Here is a 25,228-nt window from a genome sequence, read left to right on the forward strand (position 1 = left end):
TATCCGATGGACACACAAGCTGATCACAGTGTTATAAAGAAAAAAATCACATTCACCTGTCCAGGGAGCCGGTGTCCGCTGCTCCGCTGAACGCTGCCATGTGGTGTGTGGCATAATGTGTAATAAGAATTACGATGTAATGGGCATTATGGTGTGTGGAATAATGTGTAATGGGCATTACGGTGTGTGACATAATGTGTAATGGGCATTATGATGTGTGGCATAATGTGTAATAAGCATTACGGTGTGTGGCATAATGTGTAATGGGCATTATGATGTGTGGCATAATGTGTAATAAGCATTACGGTGTGTGGCATAATGTGTAATGGGCATTATGATGTGTGGCATAATGTGTAATAAGCATTACGGTGTGTGGCATAATGTGTAATGGGCATTATAATGTGTGGCATAATGTGTAATAAGCACTACGGTGTGTGCCATAATGTGTAATGGGCATTACAGTGTTTGGCATAATGTGTAAGGGGCATTACGGTGTGTGGCATAATTTGTAAGGGCCACTACAGTGTGTGGCATAATGTGTAATAAGCATTACAGTGTGTGGCATAATGTGTAATGGGCATTATGATGTGTGGTATAATGTGTAATAAGCATTACGGTGTGTGGCATAATGTGTAATGGGCATTATGATGTGTGGCATAATGTGTAATAAGCATTACGGTGTGTGTTATAATGTGTAATGGGCATTATGATGTGTGGCATAATGTGTAATAAGCATTACGGTGTGTGGTATAATGTGTAATGGGCATTATGATGTGTGGCATAATGTGTAATAAGCATTACAGTGTGTGACATAATGTGTAATGGGCATTATGATGTGTGGCATAATGTGTAATAAGCATTACGGTGTGTGGCATAATGTGTAATGGGCATTACAGTGTTTGGCATAATGTGTAAGGGGCATTACGGTGTGTGGCATAATTTGTAAGGGCCACTACAGTGTGTGGCATAATGTGTAATAAGCATTACAGTGTGTGGCATAATGTGTAATGGGCATTATGATGTGTGGCATAATGTGTAATAAGCATTACGGTGTGTGGCATAATGTGTAATGGGCATTATGATGTGTGGCATAATGTGTAATAAGCATTACGGTGTGTGGTATAACGTGTAATGGGCATTATGATGTGTGGCATAATGTGTAATAATAAGAATTTACTTACCGATAATTCTATTTCTCGGAGTCCGTAGTGGATGCTGGGGTTCCTGAAAGGACCATGGGGAATAGCGGCTCCGCAGGAGACAGGGCACAAAAGTAAAGCTTTCCGATCAGGTGGTGTGCACTAGCTCCTCCCCCTATGACCCTCCTCCAAGCCAGTTAGGTACTGTGCCCGGACGAGCGTACACAATAAGGGAGGAATTTTGAATCCCGGGTAAGACTCATACCAGCCACACCAATCACACCGTACAACTTGTGATCTAAACCCAGTTAACAGTATGATAACAGCGGAGCCTCTGAAAAGATGGCTCACAACAATAATAACCCGATTTTTGTAACTATGTACAAGTATTGCAGATAATCCGCACTTGGGATGGGCGCCCAGCATCCACTACGGACTCCGAGAAATAGAATTATCGGTATGTAAATTCTTATTTTCTCTATCGTCCTAGTGGATGCTGGGGTTCCTGAAAGGACCATGGGGATTATACCAAAGCTCCCAAACGGGCGGGAGAGTGCGGATGACTCTGCAGCACCGAATGAGAGAACTCCAGGTCCTCCTTAGCCAGAGTATCAAATTTGTAGAATTTAGCAAACGTGTTTGCCCCTGACCAATTAGCTGCTCGGCAAAGTTGTAAAGCCGAGACCCCTCGGGCAGCCGCCCAAGATGAGCCCACCTTCCTTGTGGAATGGGCATTTACATATTTTGGCTGTGGCAGGCCTGCCACAGAATGTGCAAGCTGAATTGTATTACACATCCAACTAGCAATAGTCTGCTTAGAAGCAAGAGCACCCAGTTTGTTGGGTGCATACAGGATAACAGCAAGTCAGTTTTCCTGACTCCAGCCGTCCTGGAACATATTTTCAGGGCCCTGACAACATCTAGCAACTTGGAGTCCTCCAAGTCCCTAGTAGGTGCAAGGCACCACAATAAGCTGGTTCAGGTGAAACACTGACACCACCTTAGGGAGAGAACTGGGGACGAGTCCGCAGCTCTGCCCTGTCCGAATGGACAAACAGATATGGGCTTTTTTTGAGAAAAAAAACCCACCAATTTGACACTCGCCTGGTCCAGGCCAGGGCCAAGAGCATGGTCACTTTTCATGTGAGATGCTTCAAATCCACAGATTTGACTGGTTTTAAACCAATGTGATTTGAGGAATCCCAGAACTACGTTGAGATCCCACAGTGCCACTGGAGGCACAAAAGGGGGTTGTATATGCAATACTCCCTTGACAAACTTCTGGACTTCAGGAACTGAAGCCAATTCTTTCTGGAAGAAAATCGACAGGGCCGAAATTTGAACCTTAATGGACCCCAATTTGAGGCCCATAGACACTCCTGTTTGCAGGAAATGCAGGAAACGACCGAGTTGAAATTTCTTTGTGGGGCCTTCCTGGCCTCACACCACGCAACATATTTTCGCCACATGTGGTGATAATGTTGTGCGGTCACCTCCTTTCTGGCTTTGACCAGGGTAGGAATGACCTCTTCCGGAATGCCTTTTTCCTTTAGGATCCGGCTTTCCACCGCCATGCCGACAAACGCAGCTGCGGTAAGTCTTGGAACAGACATGGTACTTGCTGAAGCAAGTCCCTTCTTAGCGGCAGAGGCCATAAGACCTCTGTAAGCATCTCTTGAAGTTCCGGGTACCAAGTCCTTCTTGGCCAATCCGGAGCCATGAGTATAGTTCTTACTCCTCTACGTCTTATAATTCTCAGCACCTTAGGTATGAGAAGCAGAGGAGGGAACACATACACCGACTGGTACACCCACGGTGTTACCAGAACGTCCACAGCTATTGCCTGAGGGTCTCTTGACCTGGCGCAATACCTGTCCCGTTTTTTGTTCAGACGGGACGCCATCATGTCCACCTTTGGTATTTCCCAACGGTTTACAATCATGTGGAAAAAACTTCCCGATGAAGTTTCCACTCTCCCGGGTGGAGGTCGTGCCTGCTGAGGAAGTCTGCTTCCCAGTTTCCATTCCCGGGATGAAACACTGCTGACAGTGCTATCACATGATTTTCCGCCCAGCGAAAAGTCCTTGCAGTTTTTGCCATTGCCCTCCTGCTTCTTGTGTCGCCCTGTCTGTTTACGTGGGCGACTGCCGTGATGTTTTTCCCACTGGATCAATACCGGCTGACCTTGAAGCAGAGGTCTTGCTAAGCTTAGAGCATTATAAATTTACCCTTAGCTCCAGTATATTTATGTGGAGAAAAGTCTCCAGACTTGATCACACTCCCTGGAAATTTTTTCCTTGTGTGACTGCTCCCCAGCCTCTCGGGCTGGGCTCCGTGGTCACCAGCATCCAATCCTGAATGCCGAATCTGCGGCCCTCTAGAAGATGAGCACTCTATAACCACCACAGGAGAGACACCCTTGTCCTTGGATATAGGGTTATCCGCTGATGCATCTGAAGATGCGATCCGGACCATTTGTCCAGCAGATCCCACTGAAAAGTTCTTGCGTGAAATCTGCCGAATGGAATTGCTTCGTAGGAAGCCACCATTTTTACCAGGACCCTTGTGCAATGATGCACTGTTTTTAGGAGGTTCCTGACTAGCTCGGATAACTCCCTGGCTTTCTCTTCCGGGAGAAACACCTTTTTCTGGACTGTGTCCAGAATCATCCCTAGGCACAGCAGACGTGTCGTCGGGATCAGCTGCGATTTTGGAATATTTAGAATCCACCCGTGCTGTTGTAGCAGTATCCGAGATAGTGCTACTCCGACCTCCAACTGTTCCCTGGACTATGCCCTTATCAGGAGATCGTCCAAGTAAGGGATAATGAAGACGCCTTTTCTTCGAAGAAGAATCATCATTTCGGCCATTACCTTGGTAAAGACCCGGGGTGCCGTGGACAATCCAAACGGCAGCGTCTGAAACTGATAGTGACAGTTCTGCACCACGAACCTGAGGTACCCTTAGTGAGAAGGGCAAATTTTGGACATAGAGGTAAGCATCCCTGATGTCCCGGGACACTATATAGTCCCCTTCTTCCTGGTTCGTTATCACTGCTCTGAGTGACTCCATCTTGATTTGAACCTTTGTAAGTGTTCAAAAAAAAATTTTTTTTAGAATAAGTCTCACCTAGCCTTCTGGCTTCAGTACCACAATATAGTGTGGAATAATACCCCTTTTCTTGTAGTAGGAGGGGTAATTTAATTATCACCTGCTGGGAATACAGCTTGTGAATTTTTTCCCATACTGCCTCCTTGTCGGAGGGAGACCTTGGTAAAGCAGACTTCAGGAGCCTGCGAAGGGGAAACGTCTCGACATTCCAATCTGTACCCCTGGGATACTACTTGTAGGATCCAGGGGTCCTGTACGGTCTCAGCGCCATGCTGAGAACTTGTCAGAAGCGGTGGAACGCTTCTGTTCCTGGGAATGGGCTGCCTGCTGCAGTCTTCTTCCCTTTCCTCTATCCCTGGGCAGATATGATCTTATAGGGACGAAAGGACTGAGGCTGAAAAGACGGTGTCTTTTTCTGCAGAGATGTGACTTAGGGTAAAAAACGGTGGATTTTCCAGCAGTTGCCGTGGCCACCAGGTCCGATGGACCGACCCCAAATAACTCCTCTTCCTTTATACGGCAATACACCTTTGTGCCGTTTGGAATCTGCATCACCTGACCACTGTCGTGTCCATAACATCTTCTGGCAGTTATGGACATCGCATTTACTCATGATGCCAGAGTGCAAATATCCCTCTGTGCATCTCGCATATATAGAAATGCATCCTTTAAATGCTCTATAGTCAATAAAATACTGTCCCTGTCAAGGGTATCAATATTTTTAGTCAGGGAATCCGACCAAGCCACCCCAGCTCTGCACATCCAGGCTGAGGCGATCGCTGGTCGCAGTATAACACCAGTATGTGTGTATATACTTTTTATGATATTTTCCAGCCTCCTGTCAGCTGGTCCTTGAGGACGGCCCTATCTATAGACGGTACCGCCACTTGTTTTGATAAGCGTGTGAGCGCCTTATCCACCCTAAGGGGTGTTTCCCAACGCGCCCTAACTTCTGGCGGGAAAGGGTATACCGCCCATAATTTTCTATCGGGGGGAACCCACGCATCATCACACACTTTATTTAATTTATCTGATTCAGGAAAAACTATGGTAGTTTTTTCACATCCCACATAATACCCTCTTTTGTGGTACTTGTAGTATCAGAAATACGTAACACCTCCTTCATTGCCTTTAACGTGTGGCCCTAATAAGGAATACGTTTGTTTATTCACCGTCGACACTGGATTCAGTGTCCCTGTCTGTGTCTGTGTCGACCGACTAAAGTAAACGGGCGTTTTAAAACCCCTGACGGTGTTTTTGAGACGTCTGGACCGGTACTAATTGTTTGTCGGCCGTCTCATGTCGTCAACCGACCTTGCAGCGTGTTGACATTATCACGTAATTCCCTAAATAAGCCATCCATTCCGGTGTCGACTCCCTAGAGAGTGACATCACCATTACAGGCAATTGCTCCGCCTCCTCACCAACATCGTCCTCCTACATGTCGACACACACGTACCGACACACAGCACACACACAGGGAATGCTCTGATAGAGGACAGGACCCACTAGCCCTTTGGAGAGACAGAGGGAGAGTTTGCCAGCACACACCAAAAACGCTATAATTATATAGGGACAACCTTATATAAGTGTTTTCCCTTATAGCATCTTTTTTATATATTTCTAGCGCCAAATTAGTGCCCCCCCTCTCTGTTTTAACCCTGTTTCTGTAGTGCAGTGCAGGGGAGAGCCTGGGAGCCTTCCCTCCAGCCTTTCTGTGAGGGAAAATGGCGCTGTGTGCTGAGGAGATAGGCCCCGCCCCTTTTTCGGCGGCCTCGTCTCCCGCTCTTAACGGATTCTGGCAGGGGTTAAATATCTCCATATAGCCTCCGGAGGCTATATGTGAGGTATTTTTAGCCAAAATAGGTATTCATTTGCCTCCCAGGGCGCCCCCCTCCCAGCGCCCTGCACCCTCAGTGACTGCCGTGTGAAGTGTGCTGAGAGGAAAATGGCGCACAGCTGCAGTGCTGTGCGCTACCTTTAGAAGACTGAGGAGTCTTCTGCCGCCGATTCTGGACCTCTTCTTACTTCAGCATCTGCAAGGGGGCCGGCGGCAAGGCTCCGGTGACCATCCAGGCAGTACCTGTGATCGTCCCTCTGGAGCTGATGTCCAGTAGCCAAGAAGCCAATCCATCCTGCACGCAGGTGAGTTCACTTCTTCTCCCCTAAGTCCCTCGTTGCAGTGATCCTGTTGCCAGCAGGACTCACTGTAAAATAAAAAACCTAAGCTAAACTTTTCTAAGCAGCTCTTTAGGAGAGCCACCTAGATTGCACCCTTCTCGGCCGGGCACAAAAATCTAACTGGCTTGGAGGAGGGTCATAGGGGGAGGAGCCAGTGCACACCACCTGATCGGAAAGCTTTACTTTTGTGCCCTGTCTCCTGCGGAGCCGCTATTCCCCATGGTCCTTTCAGGAACCCCAGCATCCACTAGGACGATAGAGAAAAGCATTACGGTGTGTGGTATAATGTGTAATGGGCATTATGATGTGTGGTATAATGTGTAATAAGCATTACAGTGTGTGACATAATGTGTAATGGGCATTATGATGTGTGGCATAATGTGTAATAAGCATTACGGTGTGTGGCATAATGTGTAATGGGCATTACAGTGTTTGGCATAATGTGTAAGGGGCATTACGGTGTGTGGCATAATTTGTAAGGGCCACTACAGTGTGTGGCATAATGTGTAATAAGCATTACAGTGTGTGGCATAATGTGTAATGGGCATTATGATGTGTGGCATAATGTGTAATAAGCATTACGGTGTGTGGCATAATGTGTAATGGGCATTATGATGTGTGGCATAATGTGTAATAAGCATTACAGTGTGTGGTATAATGTGTAATGGACATTATGATGTGTGGCATAATGTGTAATAAGCATTACGGTGTGTGGTATAGTGTGTAATAGGCATTATGATGTGTGGCATAATGTGTAATAAGCATTACAGTGTGTGACATAATGTGTAATGGGCATTATGATGTGTGGCATAATGTGTAACAAGCATTACGGTGTGTGGCATAATGTGTAATGGGCATTACAGTGTTTGGCATAATGTGTAAGGGGCATTACGGTGTGTGGCATAATTTGTAAGGGCCACTACAGTGTGTGGCATAATGTGTAATAAGCATTACAGTGTGTGGCATAATGTGTAATGGGCATTATGATGTGTGGCATAATGTGTAATAAGCATTACGGTGTGTGGCATAATGTGTAATGGGCATTATGATGTGTGGCATAATGTGTAATAAGCATTACGGTGTATGGTATAATGTGTAATGGGCATTATGATGTGTGGCATAATGTGTAATAAGCATTACGGTGTGTGGTATAATGTGTAATGGGCATTATGATGTGTGGCATAATGTGTAATAAGCATGACAGTGTGTGACATAATGTGTAATGGGCATTATGATGTGTGGCATAATGTGTAATAAGCATTACGGTGTGTGGCATAATGTGTAATGGGCATTACAGTGTTTGGCATAATGTGTAAGGGGCATTACGGTGTGTGGCATAATTTGTAAGGGCCACTACAGTGTGTGGCATAATGTGCCCATGCCCTTATTGTCATATAGCCACTCCTCTAGTTTTATGTGACCACGCCCCATCATGACACGTTACCATGCTATCAGTACCACTAAGACAAAATATCTACTTGCACCGCTGACTTGGTCACTACATAATAGCGGAGCGAGGAGCCGTTTGTCTAACAGAGCGAGAGCGGGAGAATCGGCGGCACCAAAGAGTGCCTGGGGACCGGGGACCGGCGACCGGAGGACAGCTAGCGGTGGAAAGGTGTTGGGAACATCAAGGGTAAAGGAATTCCTGATGAGGGAAGGTGCACCGCATAACATCAGGCGTCCGGGGGTCCGGTGGGCTAATTCCCCATTACATGTCATACAGCCGCGGCATTTTACAGCTAAACTCTGCTTGTACATTTTGTTTTTATATGTGCTGTTTTGATAAATGACTATTATTATTATTATTATTATTATTATCCTTTATTTATATTATCCACGTCTGGATTGCATTGGAATAAAAATAAGACCATTATCCCGGAAGGTGCTGCATTTTTTTTTATTGTTGTGGAGAGACGTTGCTGCATTTCAAAGAGAATTAATGAAACAGCTATATATAAGGGGGTGATATAAGGAAATTGATAAAATATATATATATATCATTCCATACGGGAATTGAGAATATCCCCAAAATTGTGCAAAACTGAATGGAAACAGCGCTGTGTATATCTCTGGCGTTACATGGCGTGTTGAGGCTATCTGTATGAGGACACATCTGTACACAGTATTTCTCAGTACCTCTTTAATCCTCCCCATAGTGTTGTCATTTCATATGACATGCTATCCCATCCCCACCCGTCTTCAGATCCTGCAGCTTACAATGGACAATACTAATAGCTGCAAATACTTGTATCACCAGTTCATTCACCACTAGATACTGATACATCCCTTATATCCTGCTTGGTCCCAGGTATCGCTGCGGAAGGCTTATTCTGCGTTACGTGTAGTAGGCAGGGTGTACAGAGCTTGTATCTGGCTATAAGAAAGGTGGGACCCTTCCCATTAGTAGTCCCAGTAGTAATAAGCCACAAGGGTACTCCGGCCTACTGCACCTGACAGGACACCTGGAAGACTAAGGGGGACATTTACTAAGCAGTGATAAGAGCGGAGAAGTGAGCCAGTGGAGAAGTTGCCCATGGCAACCAATCAGTACTGAAGTAACATCTATAATTTGCAAACTATAAAATTACACAGAGCTGCTGATTGGTTGATGGGGCAACTTCTCCACTGGCTCACTTCTCCACTCTTATCACTGCTTAGTAAATGTCCCCTTGAGTGCGGTCACTGGAGATCTGCTAAATATTACCTCCACGTGGTTATACAGCATTTCCTAGAGACCAAACCCTACCTGACAGCATAGATACCCCCAGTGACGATGGTCACCCTGTCACCGGTCAGTGTCTGCCACGTCTGTCTGCGTCCCGCAGGACCCTTAAGGCCCCCATACACCAGAGCGATATTGTGCATTTTGGCATGACATCAACGCATCGGGCCGAGGTATCTCGAGTAAATTGATCCCATCGTTTGTGATCCATTTACGATTACAATCTGAGGCGCGCTCCCAGGGGTCGTAAGAAGGGCTCCCAGATCTTACCTGCAGCATGTAAGTTCTGGCCCTGTTGCTCGCTATGAGGGTGCCTTACGTTAGAGCGCGTGTGATCTATCGTTAGCACATCGTGAGTGAAGGTGGCTTGGACTCACGATAACGTGAGACCAGGGGGTCTATTCATGAAGCAGTGAAAAGTGTGGAGAAGTGAGCCAGCGGAGAAGTTGCCCATGGCAACCAATCAGAATTGAAGTAACATTTATAATTTGCATACTATACAATTGTACGGAGCAGCTGATTGGTTGCCACGGGCAACTTCTCCACTGGCTCACTTCACTCTTTTCATGGCTTCATGAATAGACCCCTAGGAGCTGGCGGTGCTGGCAGGGGGGATGAGCGGGTATCGCATGCAGCAGAGTGCATGAGATACCTCGTTGTAGTGTACGGGAGCCATTAGAGACTCACGGACAGTCAGAAGGCAAGCTTCCCTATAACCTGGATGACACTGTATATAAGATCATTGTATGCCAGTGCGAGTCGGGGCCTGTACAGGGAGAGCTGGTTCCCTCACCTCCAGTGTCACATTGTGCAATAGTCACAGGTGCAGAGAGGGGCGTCTGCTGGAGCCAAAACATATAATCCTGCTTGTCATTTCTTACCTATGGGCTAAACGTTATAGTAGCGGTGCTGTTACAGGAGCTTCGTCACAGCTAGCAGCGCAGGATCGTGTCTCTTATTTTCCGGAAATAGTACATTTTATGTAACCAGTAAATACAGCAGCAGACACAGAGTTGGACGCAGGGGTGTATTAAAGCCCATGTGCCCCCCTCCTCTGAGCAGGGTCTCCCCACCATCCCTTGCATCCTACCTGATGACAGCAAGTGGGTCCCCCTCGCTCAGCGGCGCCATCTTCAGGGAAGTGGAGCATGTGCAGCGGTGGAGTCTTTGCTTCCACTGAGGGGGACACAGGGCCTAATTCAGACCTGATTGCTCGCTAGGGTTTTTTTTGCAGCGCTGCGAGCAGATAGTTGCCGCCCACAGGGGAGTGTATTTTCACTTTGCAAGTGTATGAACGCTACAAAAAAGTTTTGTGCAGTTTTTGAGTTGACCAGAACTTACTCAGCCGCTGCGATCACTTCAGCCTGTCCGGGCCCGGAACTGACGTCAGACACCCGCCCTGCAAACGCTTAGACACGCCTGCGTTTTTCCAGACACTCCCTGAAAATGGTCAGTTGCCACCCACAAACGCCCTCTTCCTGTCAATCTCCTTGCGATCGGCTGTGCGAATTGATTCTTCGTAAAACCCATCGCACAGCAACGATCTGCTTTGTACCCGTGCGACGCGCCTGCGCATTGTGGTGCATACGCAGTTCTGACCTGATCAGAGCGCAGCGAAAAAACCTAGCGTGCGATCAGGTCTGTATGACCCCCACAGTTCCTAGCTTGTTACGGCGGGGGGGCTCATTGTTTACCCGGACAACGTTCTCACTTATTCTGCATCCTCACATCCCACGTCTGTCGCTGACATTGTCTCTGGGAGGGGGACACAGCTCCTCGTTCCTGTCTTGTGAGTCTCTCTCGGCTTCTCCTCTTGAACCTCAAGGGCCCGTTTCTTAGTTACAGGGTTTTAGATCCGATAATTGTCATTTCTTATCACAGCAATAAGATATTATATACCGTCTGCATGTATTCAAGAATACACATCCAGCAACAGGGGTTCCGAAAGAGGCCTGTCCCCTGCGATGTGTCAGACGTGAACTGATCGCGTTCCGGAGCGTGGTAAATGCGACAGCCTGGCAGCCCCCATAGACCTCTGCTGCTGGTAATGGAGGGACTGTGGCCACAAAACGTCCTCTGAAGCATTTCCTCGTAACGTTTCTCCATTACTAAAAAAAGTTCTAACCCATCTACTTATCTACTTATCATCTCCTTCCACTGGCCCATTGGGCCTAATTCAGACCTGACTGCTGCTGTGCGAAATCGCAAAGCGGCTGATTAACGATTGACTGCGCATGTGTACGGATTGTACTGCGCAGGCGCAAGGCCAAACTGGGAAAAAATCCTGCATCTTTTTTGATCGCTAGGCGAATGCTGGTTGATTGACAGGAAGAGGACGTTTGGGGGTGGTAACTGGCCGTTATCTGGGAGTGTCAGGGAAATGCAGGCGTTCTCAAGCGTTTTCAGGGAGGATGTGTGACGTCAGCTCCGGCCCCGATCAGCCTGATTCTCATCGGAGTAAGTTCTGGGCTGCGCACACACTGGAAAAAACATTGATGGTGAGTGAGGTGAGAACGGATTTGCAGTTGACCGTGTATGCAAAGTTTTTCGCACGGCGTACGCAGAGTTGCACGGGGCGGATTTTCACTCTGTCTGGGCGGCGACTATCCGATCGCAAACCTCTGCAACTTCGCAGAGGAGCGATCAGGTCTGAATTAGGCCCATTGTCCCTGTGTTTGAGAAGCTGCCACGTAGCGCCTTTAGGGGCCCATTTATCATTAAATATTTGCAGCTTATTCCCGCAAATCTTTATTATCACCTTAATGTATGACGGGGGACCTCAGGAGATATCTCTTATACCTGCTGCGATCCCGCCATTCCCGCCGGCAGCAGCCGCAGCCCCCATAGGTTTGTATGGGAGATGGGGTGCTGTGATATTTATCTAGTTTCAGAATGTAAAGCATTCCTGAGACTGGCCCCACACCTAAAGCCATCTGAAGATGGCGCTAGACCGTTGTAGCGTATGGGCAACACTTTGCATAATTAGCCAGCAGAGGGTTACCCCGAGACCCTACCCGGGCAATGGCTGCCGCAGTAAGTATGTGATTAATGATAATTAGACCCTTTAGATAAATACTTTTGAGTTTATCTGCACCCATGTAATAAACGTCCTAATTCTGCAAACCGTGGTCTATAAATCTTTCCCTGCAAAAAGGACAATTCCCCCTGTCCTTGTTCCAAACCTCTTCTCCTAGACCCAGACTCAGAAGACTTCCCAGTCATGGCCTTGAGGATGGTTGTATCAGTGATTGCTGAAACGCGTCAGGATCAGTGAAACGCGTCAGATTCAGTGATTGGTGAAACGAGTCAGGGATTGGTGAAACGCGGCAGTGTCAGTGATTGGTGAAACGCATCACGGTCAGTGAAACGCGTCAGAGTCAGTGATTGGTGAAACGAGTCACGGATTGGTGAAACGCGGCAGGGTCAGTGATTGGTGAAACGCGTCAACCATTGGTGAAACGTGGCAGGGTCAGTGATTGGTGAAACGCGTCAGTTCAGTGATTGGTGAAACGAGTCAGGGATTGGTGAAACGTGGCAGGTCAGTGATTGGTGAAACGCGGCAGGGTCAGTCATCAGTGAAACGTGTCAGAGTCATATTATGCTAATGAATGAGTCAGATACAGTATCAGGAATGTGTCAGGGCCAGGGAATGGAGAATGAGGCTGGAATATGAAAGTTTATAGGTAATAAAAGCTGGGAGATGAGTGATAACTATAGTAAATGTCTGCTATACAATAATGTGCGCACCGCAACGCATCGGAACAGAAAGAATGCAGCCTATGGGCCTGTATGTACAGGTTACACTACTCATGTATACAATATATATTGTGGTGAGCAGATGTAGGCAGCATGTCTCTCCGAGAGCTGTTCCAGAGCTGCATTTCCTTTTATGCCTATGCTATGGCATGCTAGCACTTGTAGTTCCACAGCAGCTGACAAGGTACAGGTTGTTGTATCCTGCATGCTCAGTTTCTGTGGACACAGCTCACCCCACGTGTGATACAGTCACAGCTGATGACACAGAGCGTCGGTACATTCCTCCGTAACAGAACATTATTTTACCCATTTTCAGGTCAATTCCAAAAGGGGCTGACTCATTCGATGTCCGCGGTTCCGGCTCCCTGGACGTCACCATTATCTACAACCCCAAGACTCTGGACAGACCCCAAGACGGGGAAAAATGGCCCCTAAACAAATGCATCAAAGTCGTGATCACACCACAAAAGCCCAGCAAGGAACTGAACGACAACAAGGTGATACATTGTGTCATGTAATATGTCCGTTATCTACTGCGCAGCGAAGGAATGGGCACTCCGGCCCCACGTGTAATCATGTGAAGCATGTAGAGGTCTACTCAATAAAATGTGGCGATAATAGTCACCAATAATATATCATTGGGGCAGCTTAGAGGTACTCAGCTGCCCCATTTGGATGCGGACAATTTCCCAGAATCCCGGCGTTCCTGGAGATAAGTACTGGGGTGGGATTTAGGCACTAGGGGGAGGGTTAGGCTGCGGGGGTGGGGGAGGTTATTGTTAGGCTGCGGGAATGGGGTAGGTTAGGGTTAGGCTGTGGGTGTGAGAGAAGTAAGGGTTAGGCTGCGGGTGTGGGGGAAGTTAGGGTTAGGCTGGGGGGGATGGTTAGGGTTAGGCTGCGGGTGATAGGGAAGTAAGGGTTAGGCTGGGGGGCATTAGGGTTAGGCTGGGGTGGTGGTTAGGGTTAGGCTGGGGGGGTGGTTAGGGTTAGGCTGGGGGTGGCGTTAGGGTTAGGCTGGGGGGTGGTTAGGGTTAGGCTGGGGGGGTTAGGGTTAGGCTGGGGGGGTCGGTTATGGTTAGGCTGCGGGGGTGTGGGGGAATTTAGGGTTAGGTTGGGGGGGTTAGGGTTAGGCTGTGGGGGGTTAGGATGCAGGTGTGGGGGAAGTTAGGGTGAGGCTGGGGGTGCTTAGGGTTAGGTTGCAGGTGTGGGGGAAGTTAGGGTTAGGCTGGGGGTGCTTAGGGTTAGGTTGCAGGTGTGGGGGAAGTTAGGGTTAGGCTGGGGGTGCTTAGGGTTAGGTTGCAGGTGTGGGGGAAGTTAGGGTTAGGCTGGGGGGGTGCTTAGGGTTAGGTTGCAGGTGTGGGGGAAGTTAGGGTTTGGTTGGGGGGTTTAGGCTTCGGGTGTGGGGGAAGTTAGGGTTAGGCTGGGGGGGTTAGGGTTAGGCTTTGGGTGTGGGGGAAGTTAGGGTTAGGCTGGGAGGAATGGTTAGGGTTAGGCTGCAGGTGTGGGGGAAGTTAGGGTTAGGCTGGGAGGAATGGTTAGGGTTAGGCTGCGGGTGTGGGGGAAGTTAGGGTTAGGCTGGGGGGAATGGTTAGGGTTAGGCTGCGGGTGTGGGGGAAGGAAGGGTTAGGCTGCGGGGAATGGTTAGGGTTAGGCTGCGGGTGTGGGGGAAGGAAGGGTTAGGCTGGGGAAGGGTGGTTAGGGTTAGGTTGCAGGTGTGAGGGAAGTTAGGGTTAGGCTGGGGATGTGCTTAGGGTTAGGTTGCCAGTGTGGGGGAAGTTAGGGTTAGGCTGGGGGGGTTAGGGTTAGGCTTCGGGTGTGGGGGAAGTTAGGGTTTGGCTGGGGGAGTTAGGGTTAGGCTGTGGGTGTGGGGGAAGTTAGGGTTAGGCTGGAAGGAATGGTTAGGGTTAGGCTGCGGGTGTGGGGGAAGCAAAGGTTAGGCTGGGGGGAATGGTTATGGTTAGGCTGCGGGTGTGGGGGAAGGGTTAGGCTGGGGGGAATGGTTAGGGTTAGGCTGCAGGTGTGGGGGAAGGAAGGGTTAGGCTGGGAGGAATGGTTAGGGTTAGGCTGCGGGTGTGGGGGAAGGAATTGTTAGGCTGAGGGGAATGGTTAGGGTTAGGCTGCGGGCTAGGGGAAGTTAGGGTTAGGCTGCGGGAAGTTAGGGTTAGGCTGGGAGGAATGGTTAGGGTTAGGCTGCGGGTGTGGGGGAAGGAAGGGTTAGGCTGGGGGGAATGGTTAGGGTTAGGCTGCGGGTGTGGGGGAAGGAAGGGTTAGGCTGGGGGGAATGGTTAGGGTTAGGCTGCGGGTGTGGGGGAAGGAAGGGTTAGGCTGGGGGGGTTATGTTTAGGCTGCAGGTGTGGGGGAAGTTAGGGTTAGGCTGGGAGGAATGGTTAGGGTTAGGCTGCGGGTGTGGGGGAAGTTAGGGTTAGGCTGGGGGGAATGGTTAGGCTGCGGGTGTGGGGGAAGGAAGGGTTAGGCTGGGGGGAATGGTTAGGGTTAGGCTGCGGGTGTGGGGGGAATGTTAGGGTTAGGCTGGAGGGAATGGTTAGGGTTAGGCTGTGGGTGTGGGGAAAGTTAGGGTTAGGCTGGGGAGAATGGTTAGGGTAAGGCTGCGGGTGTGGGGGGAATGTTATGGTTAGGCTGGAGGGAATGGTTAGGGTTAGGCTGTGGGTGTGGGGAAAGTTAGGGTTAGGCTGGGGAGAATGGTTAGGGTTAGGCTGCGGGTGTGGGGGAAGTTAGGGTTAGGCTGGGGGGAATGGTTAGGCTGCGGGTGTGGGGGAAGGAAGGGTTAGGCTGGGGGGAATGGTTAGGGTTAGGCTGCAGGTGTGGGGGAAGTTAGGGTTAGGCTGGAGGGAATGGTTAGGGTTAGGCTGCAGGTGTGGGGGAAGTTAGGGTTAGGCTGGGAGGAATGGTTAGGGTTAGGCTGCGGGTGTGGGGGAAGTTAGGGTTAGGCTGGGGGGAATGGTTAGGCTGCGGGTGTGGGGGAAGGAAGGGTTAGGCTGGGGGGAATGGTTAGGGTTAGGCTGCGGGTGTGGGGGGAATGTTAGGGTTAGGCTGGAGGGAATGGTTAGGGTTAGGCTGTGGGTGTGGGGAAAGTTAGGGTTAGGCTGGGGAGAATGGTTAGGGTTAGGCTGCGGGTGTGGGGGGAATGTTAGGGTTAGGCTGGAGGGAATGGTTAGGGTTAGGCTGTGGGTGTGGGGAAAGTTAGGGTTAGGCTGGGGAGAATGGTTAGGGTTAGGCTGCGGGTGTGGGGGGAATGTTAGGGTTAGGCTGGAGGGAATGGTTAGGGTTAGGCTGTGGGTGTGGGGAAAGTTAGGGTTAGGCTGGGGAGAATGGTTAGGGTAAGGCTGCGGGTGTGGGGGGAATGTTAGGGTTAGGCTGGAGGGAATGGTTAGGGTTAGGCTGTGGGTGTGGGGAAAGTTAGGGTTAGGCTGGGGAGAATGGTTAGGGTAAGGCTGCGGGTGTGGGGGGAATGTTAGGGTTAGGCTGGAGGGAATGGTTAGGGTTAGGCTGTGGGTGTGGGGAAAGTTAGGGTTAGGCTGGGGAGAATGGTTAGGGTAAGGCTGCGGGTGTGGGGGGAATGTTATGGTTAGGCTGGAGGGAATGGTTAGGGTTAGGCTGCAGGTGTGGGGGAAGTTAGGGTTAGGTTGGGGGGGTTAGGCTTCGGGTGTGGGGGAAGTTAGGGTTAGGCTGGGGGGGTTAGGGTTAGGCTTTGGGTGTGGGGGAAGTTAGGGTTAGGCTGGGAGGAATGGTTAGGGTTAGGCTGCAGGTGTGGGGGAAGTTAGGGTTAGGCTGGGAGGAATGGTTAGGGTTAGGCTGCGGGTGTGGGGGAAGTTAGGGTTAGGCTGGGGGGAATGGTTAGGGTTAGGCTGCGGGTGTGGGGGAAGGAAGGGTTAGGCTGCGGGGAATGGTTAGGGTTAGGCTGCGGGTGTGGGGGAAGGAAGGGTTAGGCTGGGGAAGAGTGGTTAGGGTTAGGTTGCAGGTGTGAGGGAAGTTAGGGTTAGGCTGGGGATGTGCTTAGGGTTAGGTTGCCAGTGTGGGGGAAGTTAGGGTTAGGCTGGGGGGGTTAGGGTTAGGCTTCGGGTGTGGGGGAAGTTAGGGTTTGGCTGGGGGAGTTAGGGTTAGGCTGTGGGTGTGGGGGAAGTTAGGGTTAGGCTGGAAGGAATGGTTAGGGTTAGGCTGCGGGTGTGGGGGAAGCAAAGGTTAGGCTGGGGGGAATGGTTATGGTTAGGCTGCGGGTGTGGGGGAAGGGTTAGGCTGGGGGGAATGGTTAGGGTTAGGCTGCAGGTGTGGGGGAAGGAAGGGTTAGGCTGGGAGGAATGGTTAGGGTTAGGCTGCGGGTGTGGGGGAAGGAATTGTTAGGCTGAGGGGAATGGTTAGGGTTAGGCTGCGGGCTAGGGGAAGTTAGGGTTAGGCTGCGGGAAGTTAGGGTTAGGCTGGGAGGAATGGTTAGGGTTAGGCTGCGGGTGTGGGGGAAGGAAGGGTTAGGCTGGGGGGAATGGTTAGGGTTAGGCTGCGGGTGTGGGGGAAGGAAGGGTTAGGCTGGGGGGAATGGTTAGGGTTAGGCTGCGGGTGTGGGGGAAGGAAGGGTTAGGCTGGGGGGGTTATGTTTAGGCTGCAGGTGTGGGGGAAGTTAGGGTTAGGCTGGGAGGAATGGTTAGGGTTAGGCTGCGGGTGTGGGGGAAGTTAGGGTTAGGCTGGGGGGAATGGTTAGGCTGCGGGTGTGGGGGAAGGAAGGGTTAGGCTGGGGGGAATGGTTAGGGTTAGGCTGCGGGTGTGGGGGGAATGTTAGGGTTAGGCTGGAGGGAATGGTTAGGGTTAGGCTGTGGGTGTGGGGAAAGTTAGGGTTAGGCTGGGGAGAATGGTTAGGGTAAGGCTGCGGGTGTGGGGGGAATGTTATGGTTAGGCTGGAGGGAATGGTTAGGGTTAGGCTGTGGGTGTGGGGAAAGTTAGGGTTAGGCTGGGGAGAATGGTTAGGGTTAGGCTGCGGGTGTGGGGGAAGTTAGGGTTAGGCTGGGGGGAATGGTTAGGCTGCGGGTGTGGGGGAAGGAAGGGTTAGGCTGGGGGGAATGGTTAGGGTTAGGCTGCAGGTGTGGGGGAAGTTAGGGTTAGGCTGGAGGGAATGGTTAGGGTTAGGCTGCAGGTGTGGGGGAAGTTAGGGTTAGGCTGGGAGGAATGGTTAGGGTTAGGCTGCGGGTGTGGGGGAAGTTAGGGTTAGGCTGGGGGGAATGGTTAGGCTGCGGGTGTGGGGGAAGGAAGGGTTAGGCTGGGGGGAATGGTTAGGGTTAGGCTGCGGGTGTGGGGGGAATGTTAGGGTTAGGCTGGAGGGAATGGTTAGGGTTAGGCTGTGGGTGTGGGGAAAGTTAGGGTTAGGCTGGGGAGAATGGTTAGGGTTAGGCTGCGGGTGTGGGGGGAATGTTAGGGTTAGGCTGGAGGGAATGGTTAGGGTTAGGCTGTGGGTGTGGGGAAAGTTAGGGTTAGGCTGGAGGGAATGGTTAGGGTTAGGCTGCAGGTGTGGGGGGAATGTTATGGTTAGGCTGGAGGGAATGGTTAGGGTTAGGCTGCAGGTGTGGGGGAAGTTAGGGTTAGGCGGGGGGGTTATGGCTAGGCTGCGGGTGTGGGGCAAGTGGTTAGGATTAGGGTAAAAGTAATGCGATCTGTGGCGTCCCTGAGATGTGCTCATTGTGTAAGTGGAACTACTGCGCATCCAAGATCCCGCTGACCACACATGCACAGCAGCCATTTCCAGGGACGGGTCCGGGAGAATGCAGATGGCGGAAGCTGCAGGAGCCAATATTGGGAATGCTTTACATTATGGAAATGGGTAAATCTGGCAACATCACATTTTACATAGAAGCCTACGGGGGGAGGTGGCTGCCGGTGGGAATAGAGAGATCGCAGCAGTTATCGGAGAGGGGTGGTCTTCAGTATGCCGACTGTTGGGATCCCGGCGCACAGTATACCGGCGCCGGAATCCCGACAGCCGGCATACCGACACTTTTTCTCCCTCGTGGGGGTCCACGACCCCCCTGGAGAATAAAATAGCGTGGTGTGCGTAGCGCGCCACCGTGCCCGCAGCGTGGTGAGCGCAGCAAGCCCGCAAGGGGCTCATTTGCGCTCACCACGCTGTCGGTATGCTGGCGGTCGGGCTCCCGGCGCCGGTATGCTGGTCGCCGGGAGCCCGGCCGCCGGCATACCATACTACACCCTCGGAGACATCTGCTGCAGTCCCTTCTACATACATTCGGGTTATACCTAATATTTGCGGCTAATCCCCGAAAACCCGAAAAATCTGCAAATATTTTTTGATAAATGGGCCCTTATAATGTTCCGCAGACCTATGTGGATGTCAGAAATGTAATAATCTGTAATATCACTATGTATATGTCAGAGCGTAGATGAAACGGAGTAATGTTCTGCAGATCACCAGAGAGGTCAATAATGTAATGATCTGCAGAATGTATCACTATGTATCTGTTAGGGGTAGATGGGACAGAGCAATGTTCTGCAGATCACTAGAGAGGTCAGTAATGTAATAATCTGCAGGATATATCACTATGTACCTGTCAGGGGGTAGATGGGACAGAGCAATGTTCTGCAGATCACTAGAGAGGTCAGTAATGTAATAATCTGCAGGATATATCCTTATGTATCTGTCAGGGGGTAGATGGGACAGAGCAATGTTCTGCAGATCACTAGAGAGGTCAGTAATGTAATAATCTGCAGGATATATCACTATGTACCTGTCAGGGGGTAGATGGGACAGAGCAATGTTCTGCAGATCACTAGAGAGGTCAGTAATGTAATAATCTGCAGGATATATCACTACAGTATGTACCTGCATACCTCCCAACTTTGTTTGTTTGTGAAGCGGGACACTCGCGCGGCGATGCCGCGTGCGGTCCCGAAAGGGGGTGTGGCCTATGCAAAGGGGACATGGCTTCGCGGAGAACCCGCGATCGCGAGCCACGCCCCCGTTTTCGTCACTGAGGGGGCATGCCCAGCGCTCTGTGAGCCACTGGCATGCCCCCTCTCCCTCTGACTCCACTGAATAGACGCTGTGCGCATGCGCACAGCGTCTATACACCGCTGCTCTGCTAAGCAGAGCAGCGATTGACAGAGCCTCCCAACTGACCCCCCCCACCGCGGGACACTGTGGCCTGCGGGTGGGACAGCGGGACAGTCCCCAAAAAACGGGACTGTCCCTTGAAAATTGGGACAGTTGGGAGGTATGTACCTGTCAGGGGGTAGATGGTACAGAGCAATGTTCTGCAGATGACTAGAGAGGTCAGTAATGTAATAATCTGCAGAATATATCACTATGTATCTGTCAGGGGGTATATGGGACAGAGCAATGTTCTGCAGAGCACTAGAGAGGTCAGTAGTGTAATAATCTGCAGGATATATCACTATGTACCTGTCAGGGGGTAGATGGGACAGAGCAATGTTCTGCAGATCACTAAAGAGGTCAGTAATGTAATAATCTGCAGGATATATCACTATGTACCTGTCAGGGGGTAGATGGGACAGAGCAATGTTCTGCAGATCACTAGAGAGGTCAGTAATGTAATAATCTGCAGGATATATCACTATGTACCTGTCAGGGGGTAGATGGGACAGAGCAATGTTCTGCAGATCACTAAAGAGGTCAGTAATGTAATAATCTGCAGAATATATCACTATGTACCTGTCAGAAGGGGAGATGGGACAGAGCAATGTTCTGCAGATCACTAGAGAGGTCAGTAATGTAATAATCTGCCGGATATATTACTATGTACCTGTCAGGGGGTAGATGGGACAGAGCAATGTTCTGCAGATCACTAGAGAGGTCAGTAATGTAATAATCTGCAGAATATATCACTATGTATCTGTCAGGGGTTAGGTGGGACAGAGGAATGTTCTGCAGATCACTAGAGAGGTCAGTAATGTAATAATCTGCAGGATATGTCACTATGTACCTGTCAGGGGGTAGGTGGGACAGAGCAATGTTCTGCAGATCACTAGAGAGGTCAGTAATGTAATAATCTGCAGGATATGTCACTATGTACCTCTCAGGGGGTAGGTGGGACAGAGCAATGTTCTGCAGATCACTAGAGAGGTCAGTAATGTAATAATCTGCAGGATATGTCACTATGTACCTGTCAGGGGGTAGATGGGACAGAGCAATGTTCTGCAGATCACTAAAGAGGTCAGTAATGTAATAATCTGCAGGATATATCACTATGTACCTGTCAGGGGGTAGATGGGACAGAGCAATGTTCTGCAGATCACTAGAGAGGTCAGTAATGTAATAATCTGCAGGATATATCACTATGTACCTGTCAGGGGGTAGATGGGACAGAGCAATGTTCTGCAGATCACTAAAGAGGTCAGTAATGTAATAATCTGCAGAATATATCACTATGTACCTGTCAGAAGGGGAGATGGGACAGAGCAATGTTCTGCAGATCACTAGAGAGGTCAGTAATGTAATAATCTGCCGGATATATTACTATGTACCTGTCAGGGGGTAGATGGGACAGAGCAATTTTCTGCAGATCACTAGAGAGGTCAGTAATGTAATAATCTGCAGAATATATCACTATGTATCTGTCAGGGGTTAGGTGGGACAGAGGAATGTTCTGCAGATCACTAGAGAGGTCAGTAATGTAATAATCTGCAGGATATGTCACTATGTACCTGTCAGGGGGTAGGTGGGACAGAGCAATGTTCTGCAGATCACTAGAGAGGTCAGTAATGTAATAATCTGCAGGATATGTCACTATGTACCTCTCAGGGGGTAGGTGGGACAGAGCAATGTTCTGCAGATCACTAGAGAGGTCAGTAATGTAATAATCTGCAGGATATATCACTATGTACCTGTTAGGGGGTAGATGGGACAGAGCAATGTTCTGCAGATCACTAGAGAGGTCAGTAATGTAATAATCTGCAGAATATATCACTATGTATCTGTCAGGGGGTAGGTGGGACAGAGCAATGTTCTGCAGATCACTAGAGAGGTCAGTAATGTAATAATCTGCAGGATATGTCACTATGTACCTCTCAGGGGGTAGGTGGGACAGAGCAATGTTCTGCAGATCACTAGAGAGGTCAGTAATGTAATAATCTGCAGGATATGTCGCTATGTACCTCTCAGGGGGTAGGTGGGACAGAGCAATGTTCTGCAGATCACTAGAGAGGTCAGTAATGTAATAATCTGCAGGATATGTCGCTATGTACCTCTCAGGGGGTAGGTGGGACAGAGCAATGTTCTGCAGATCACTATGTCATTTATATCGCCTCCCAATCCTAATTGCACCCAAGATTATATTCTGATAAATGAACAAACACTAGATTACGTGTACGCTATGACCTGTTATTATTGGCGTTTTCCCCCAGATTAAAGTCTGGTACTATGGATCTCAGCGGACGGATGTCCGGGGCAACGCCACGCTGTACTTGACGTGTGTAGGTGAGTGGCCCTATCTCTTCCCTGTAACGGGGAGGGATGGAAGGAGCCTCCTGGGACAATAGGGTTAGTGGCCTGAGATGTGTGTGTCACTCTGACCCGTTGCTGTGTTCCAGGCGTCTCCCTGGATGTGGACGTGAGTCGCATCGGAGCGGTGACCCGTGGGGTGAAGAATAAGGTATGGTGTGCTCCGGTCGCCAGTGTGTTCATGATTATGCAGAGCCCCAGGTAATCTCATGTTACCGTATCACACAGGACTCCTGGTCTTGGGGACCCGGTGGGAAGGGCGCGGTTCTGCTGGTGAATTGTGATCGAGATCGAAACTGTTCCGGACTTCCTGACAACCAAGCCGCAGAGATGCCCAACACTGCAGGTACCGACCTTGTAAAAATAATTTGGATACGGCGTCTTTTGCGCTATTTGTTGTACCCGACTTTCTCGCTCCTATGAAAAATGTACTTAAAAAGAGAATCTAACTTTAAAGTGCACCTGTCTGCTCTGCACAGTAGGGGCAGCCATTTATCAGCCTATAGGTGCTAGACATATGGCAGAGGTGTGAGGCACTGGTGCCTCTGTAATGTCACTAGTTCCTAGGACATTGGTAGCCGGTACAGTGAGTGAGCTGGAAGTGAAAGAGCCAATATTGTTATCTAATAAGATCGCCAGCCTGTATGGCTGCTGTGAGAATTTGCTGTTCAGTGTAACCCTGCACAATGTATTTTTCATATCACCTTAAATTTGGTGATATTTCCACAGATCACCCGGGACACTTACTCAGTATCATTTATTATGAATGGAAGTCTGTCAGGAAGTGATCAGTGATCTACTGTAGTCCTGATGCCGCCTTCTTTCTCCGTCAGATCTGAAGGACATGTCCCCGATGGTTCTCACGGCTGAGGGTCCTGATGAAGTATTCAATGACTACAAAGTGATTCTGTCCATGTCTGAGCCTCACTCCAACAAACTGAGAGTCTACCAAACGTGCAGTAAGTGTCTCTACAGAGGGGTAGGTGCTTGTGTCAGTGTGAGGGTGTATGGGTGTCACTGGGAGGGTGCCAGTGTGGGGGTGTATGGGTGTCAGTTTGTGGGTGTGCCACTGTGCACTCCTCAGTCGTTCCTCAAGCAGGACGGGGCGTGGCAGCATCACAGAGGGCGGAGCCATTTCACTTTATAGAGACCCCCCCACCCAACCTGGCACTTCCCCACTGCAGTCCGGGTGGACCTTACTCTCGTGTCACCCCCCATTATCCTATAGATTGCGCCCTCTTGCCACTTTGTTTGTCTGTTAATATTAGTTTTGCTCCCAATTGTAAGTCGCTGCAGAATACGGCAGATGTCACCATATAACAGACTAAGGGGCACATGTACTAAGCAGTGATAAAAGTGGAGAAGTGAGCCAGTGGAGAAGTTGCCCATGGCAACCAATCAGCATTGACGTAACATTTATAATTTGCATACTATAAAAGTATACAGAGCGGCTGATTGGTCGCCGTGGGCAGCATATCCACTTTTATCACTGCTTAGTAGATGTCCACCTATGGAGTCTATGCATGAAGCAGTGAAAAGTGCGGAGAAGTGAGCCTGTGGAGAAGTTGCTCAGGGCAACCAATCAGCTGCTCTGTACAATTGTATAGTATGCAAATTATAAATGTTACTTCAATGCTGATTGGTTGCCATGGGCAATGTGAATGCCAAATTGCTTTCTCACAAATATTTAAAATGCCCGCTCTAATATATATTGTAAATGCCTGCACCTCTTATTACCATATCCCATGAATGTGCGCTATACATCGCAAAACACTGCATCCCATAAGAGAAAACAATACACCCACACATTATCTGAGTTCCAAAGCTCATTGATGTATATATTTGTTATTAAAAGGATATGGATTCAATATATATTACAATGTACAGTATAGCTATAATTACATGATTACAACTCACACAGTAAGCAGTTAATACATACAGTTACATACAGTTAGTTACAGGCCAGCGATACAATACCATTCCCTCAATGCTTATGTCTCTCTCTCTCTCTAAAATCATGCTGGGACTCCATCTAACGCTGAGACCAAAAAAGGAACTGCCCTCCTGTGTGATCAGCAAGTGTTATCTAGTTTTTGGGGGAGGGATTCATGATGAGTCACTAGTCTCTTTGTAAATGCTAATCAGGTTCAGCCTTGAAGACATCCAAAGGGCTGGCATGAGCTTCCTGTCCACTACCTGTTTGGAATATCTATTGTTCTAATAAAAGTGATTTTAGCTTTCATACATTTAATCATAATTCCTTGTTGCAATGTCCTACAACTTAATAACAAGTATCAAATGAATCTACACATTAATCTGGTTGCTTTAATAGTAAATATGACAGGTCTATCTTGCTTCGTTCAAATAATACACATTCATGACATTACTTCATTATATAATTTTAAATCATCATGATGTCTGGCGCTTGATATTATAATTATGTACTGTATGAAATAAGTGTCGAATTCATCTCTGAGGCATGTCCGTGTAATGCGTGTGTTACCATATATTGCTGTGCTCGCAGCGCATATTTGCAAGTATAGCGACTTATATGTGTGTAGTTTATATTTTCTCTTTATGTAATATTTTTGACTTTGACAGTCCACCCTTTGGCAGCAAACAATAACTGCCATCAATTATTAACATAAGAAAAAAAATATTTCATACAATAATCGGTGACCTAGACACAAATATGTATGCATTTCGCAAATCAGACACTTCACTATATTTGGGGAAGACAGGGAGGAGGACGAGACGTCCTCTATATGCACTCGGCGGTCACAGGACCACTGGTTGGGTGTGGGACAACATTCAACCTATAGAGTATGCTGGGACAGTGCTTTG

General features: G+C 49.1%; 1 protein-coding gene across 2 annotated transcripts in view; it reads left to right on the forward strand.

The window, feature by feature from the left end:
- LOC134965758 (protein-arginine deiminase type-1-like) overlaps positions 1-25,228 on the forward strand; it is a 204,748-nt gene that overhangs the window by 156,086 nt on the left and 23,434 nt on the right. For both annotated transcript variants that reach the window (XM_063942107.1, XM_063942106.1), the window contains 5 exons: positions 13,229-13,409; positions 22,288-22,360; positions 22,474-22,535; positions 22,613-22,730; positions 23,218-23,343. In XM_063942107.1, the coding sequence (XP_063798177.1) occupies positions 13,229-13,409; positions 22,288-22,360; positions 22,474-22,535; positions 22,613-22,730; positions 23,218-23,343 (560 nt within the window). The remainder of the gene's footprint in view (positions 1-13,228; positions 13,410-22,287; positions 22,361-22,473; positions 22,536-22,612; positions 22,731-23,217; positions 23,344-25,228) is intronic.

This window comes from Pseudophryne corroboree, chromosome 10 (genome assembly GCF_028390025.1).
Source record: "Pseudophryne corroboree isolate aPseCor3 chromosome 10, aPseCor3.hap2, whole genome shotgun sequence".
Lineage (NCBI taxonomy): Eukaryota > Metazoa > Chordata > Amphibia > Anura > Myobatrachidae > Pseudophryne > Pseudophryne corroboree.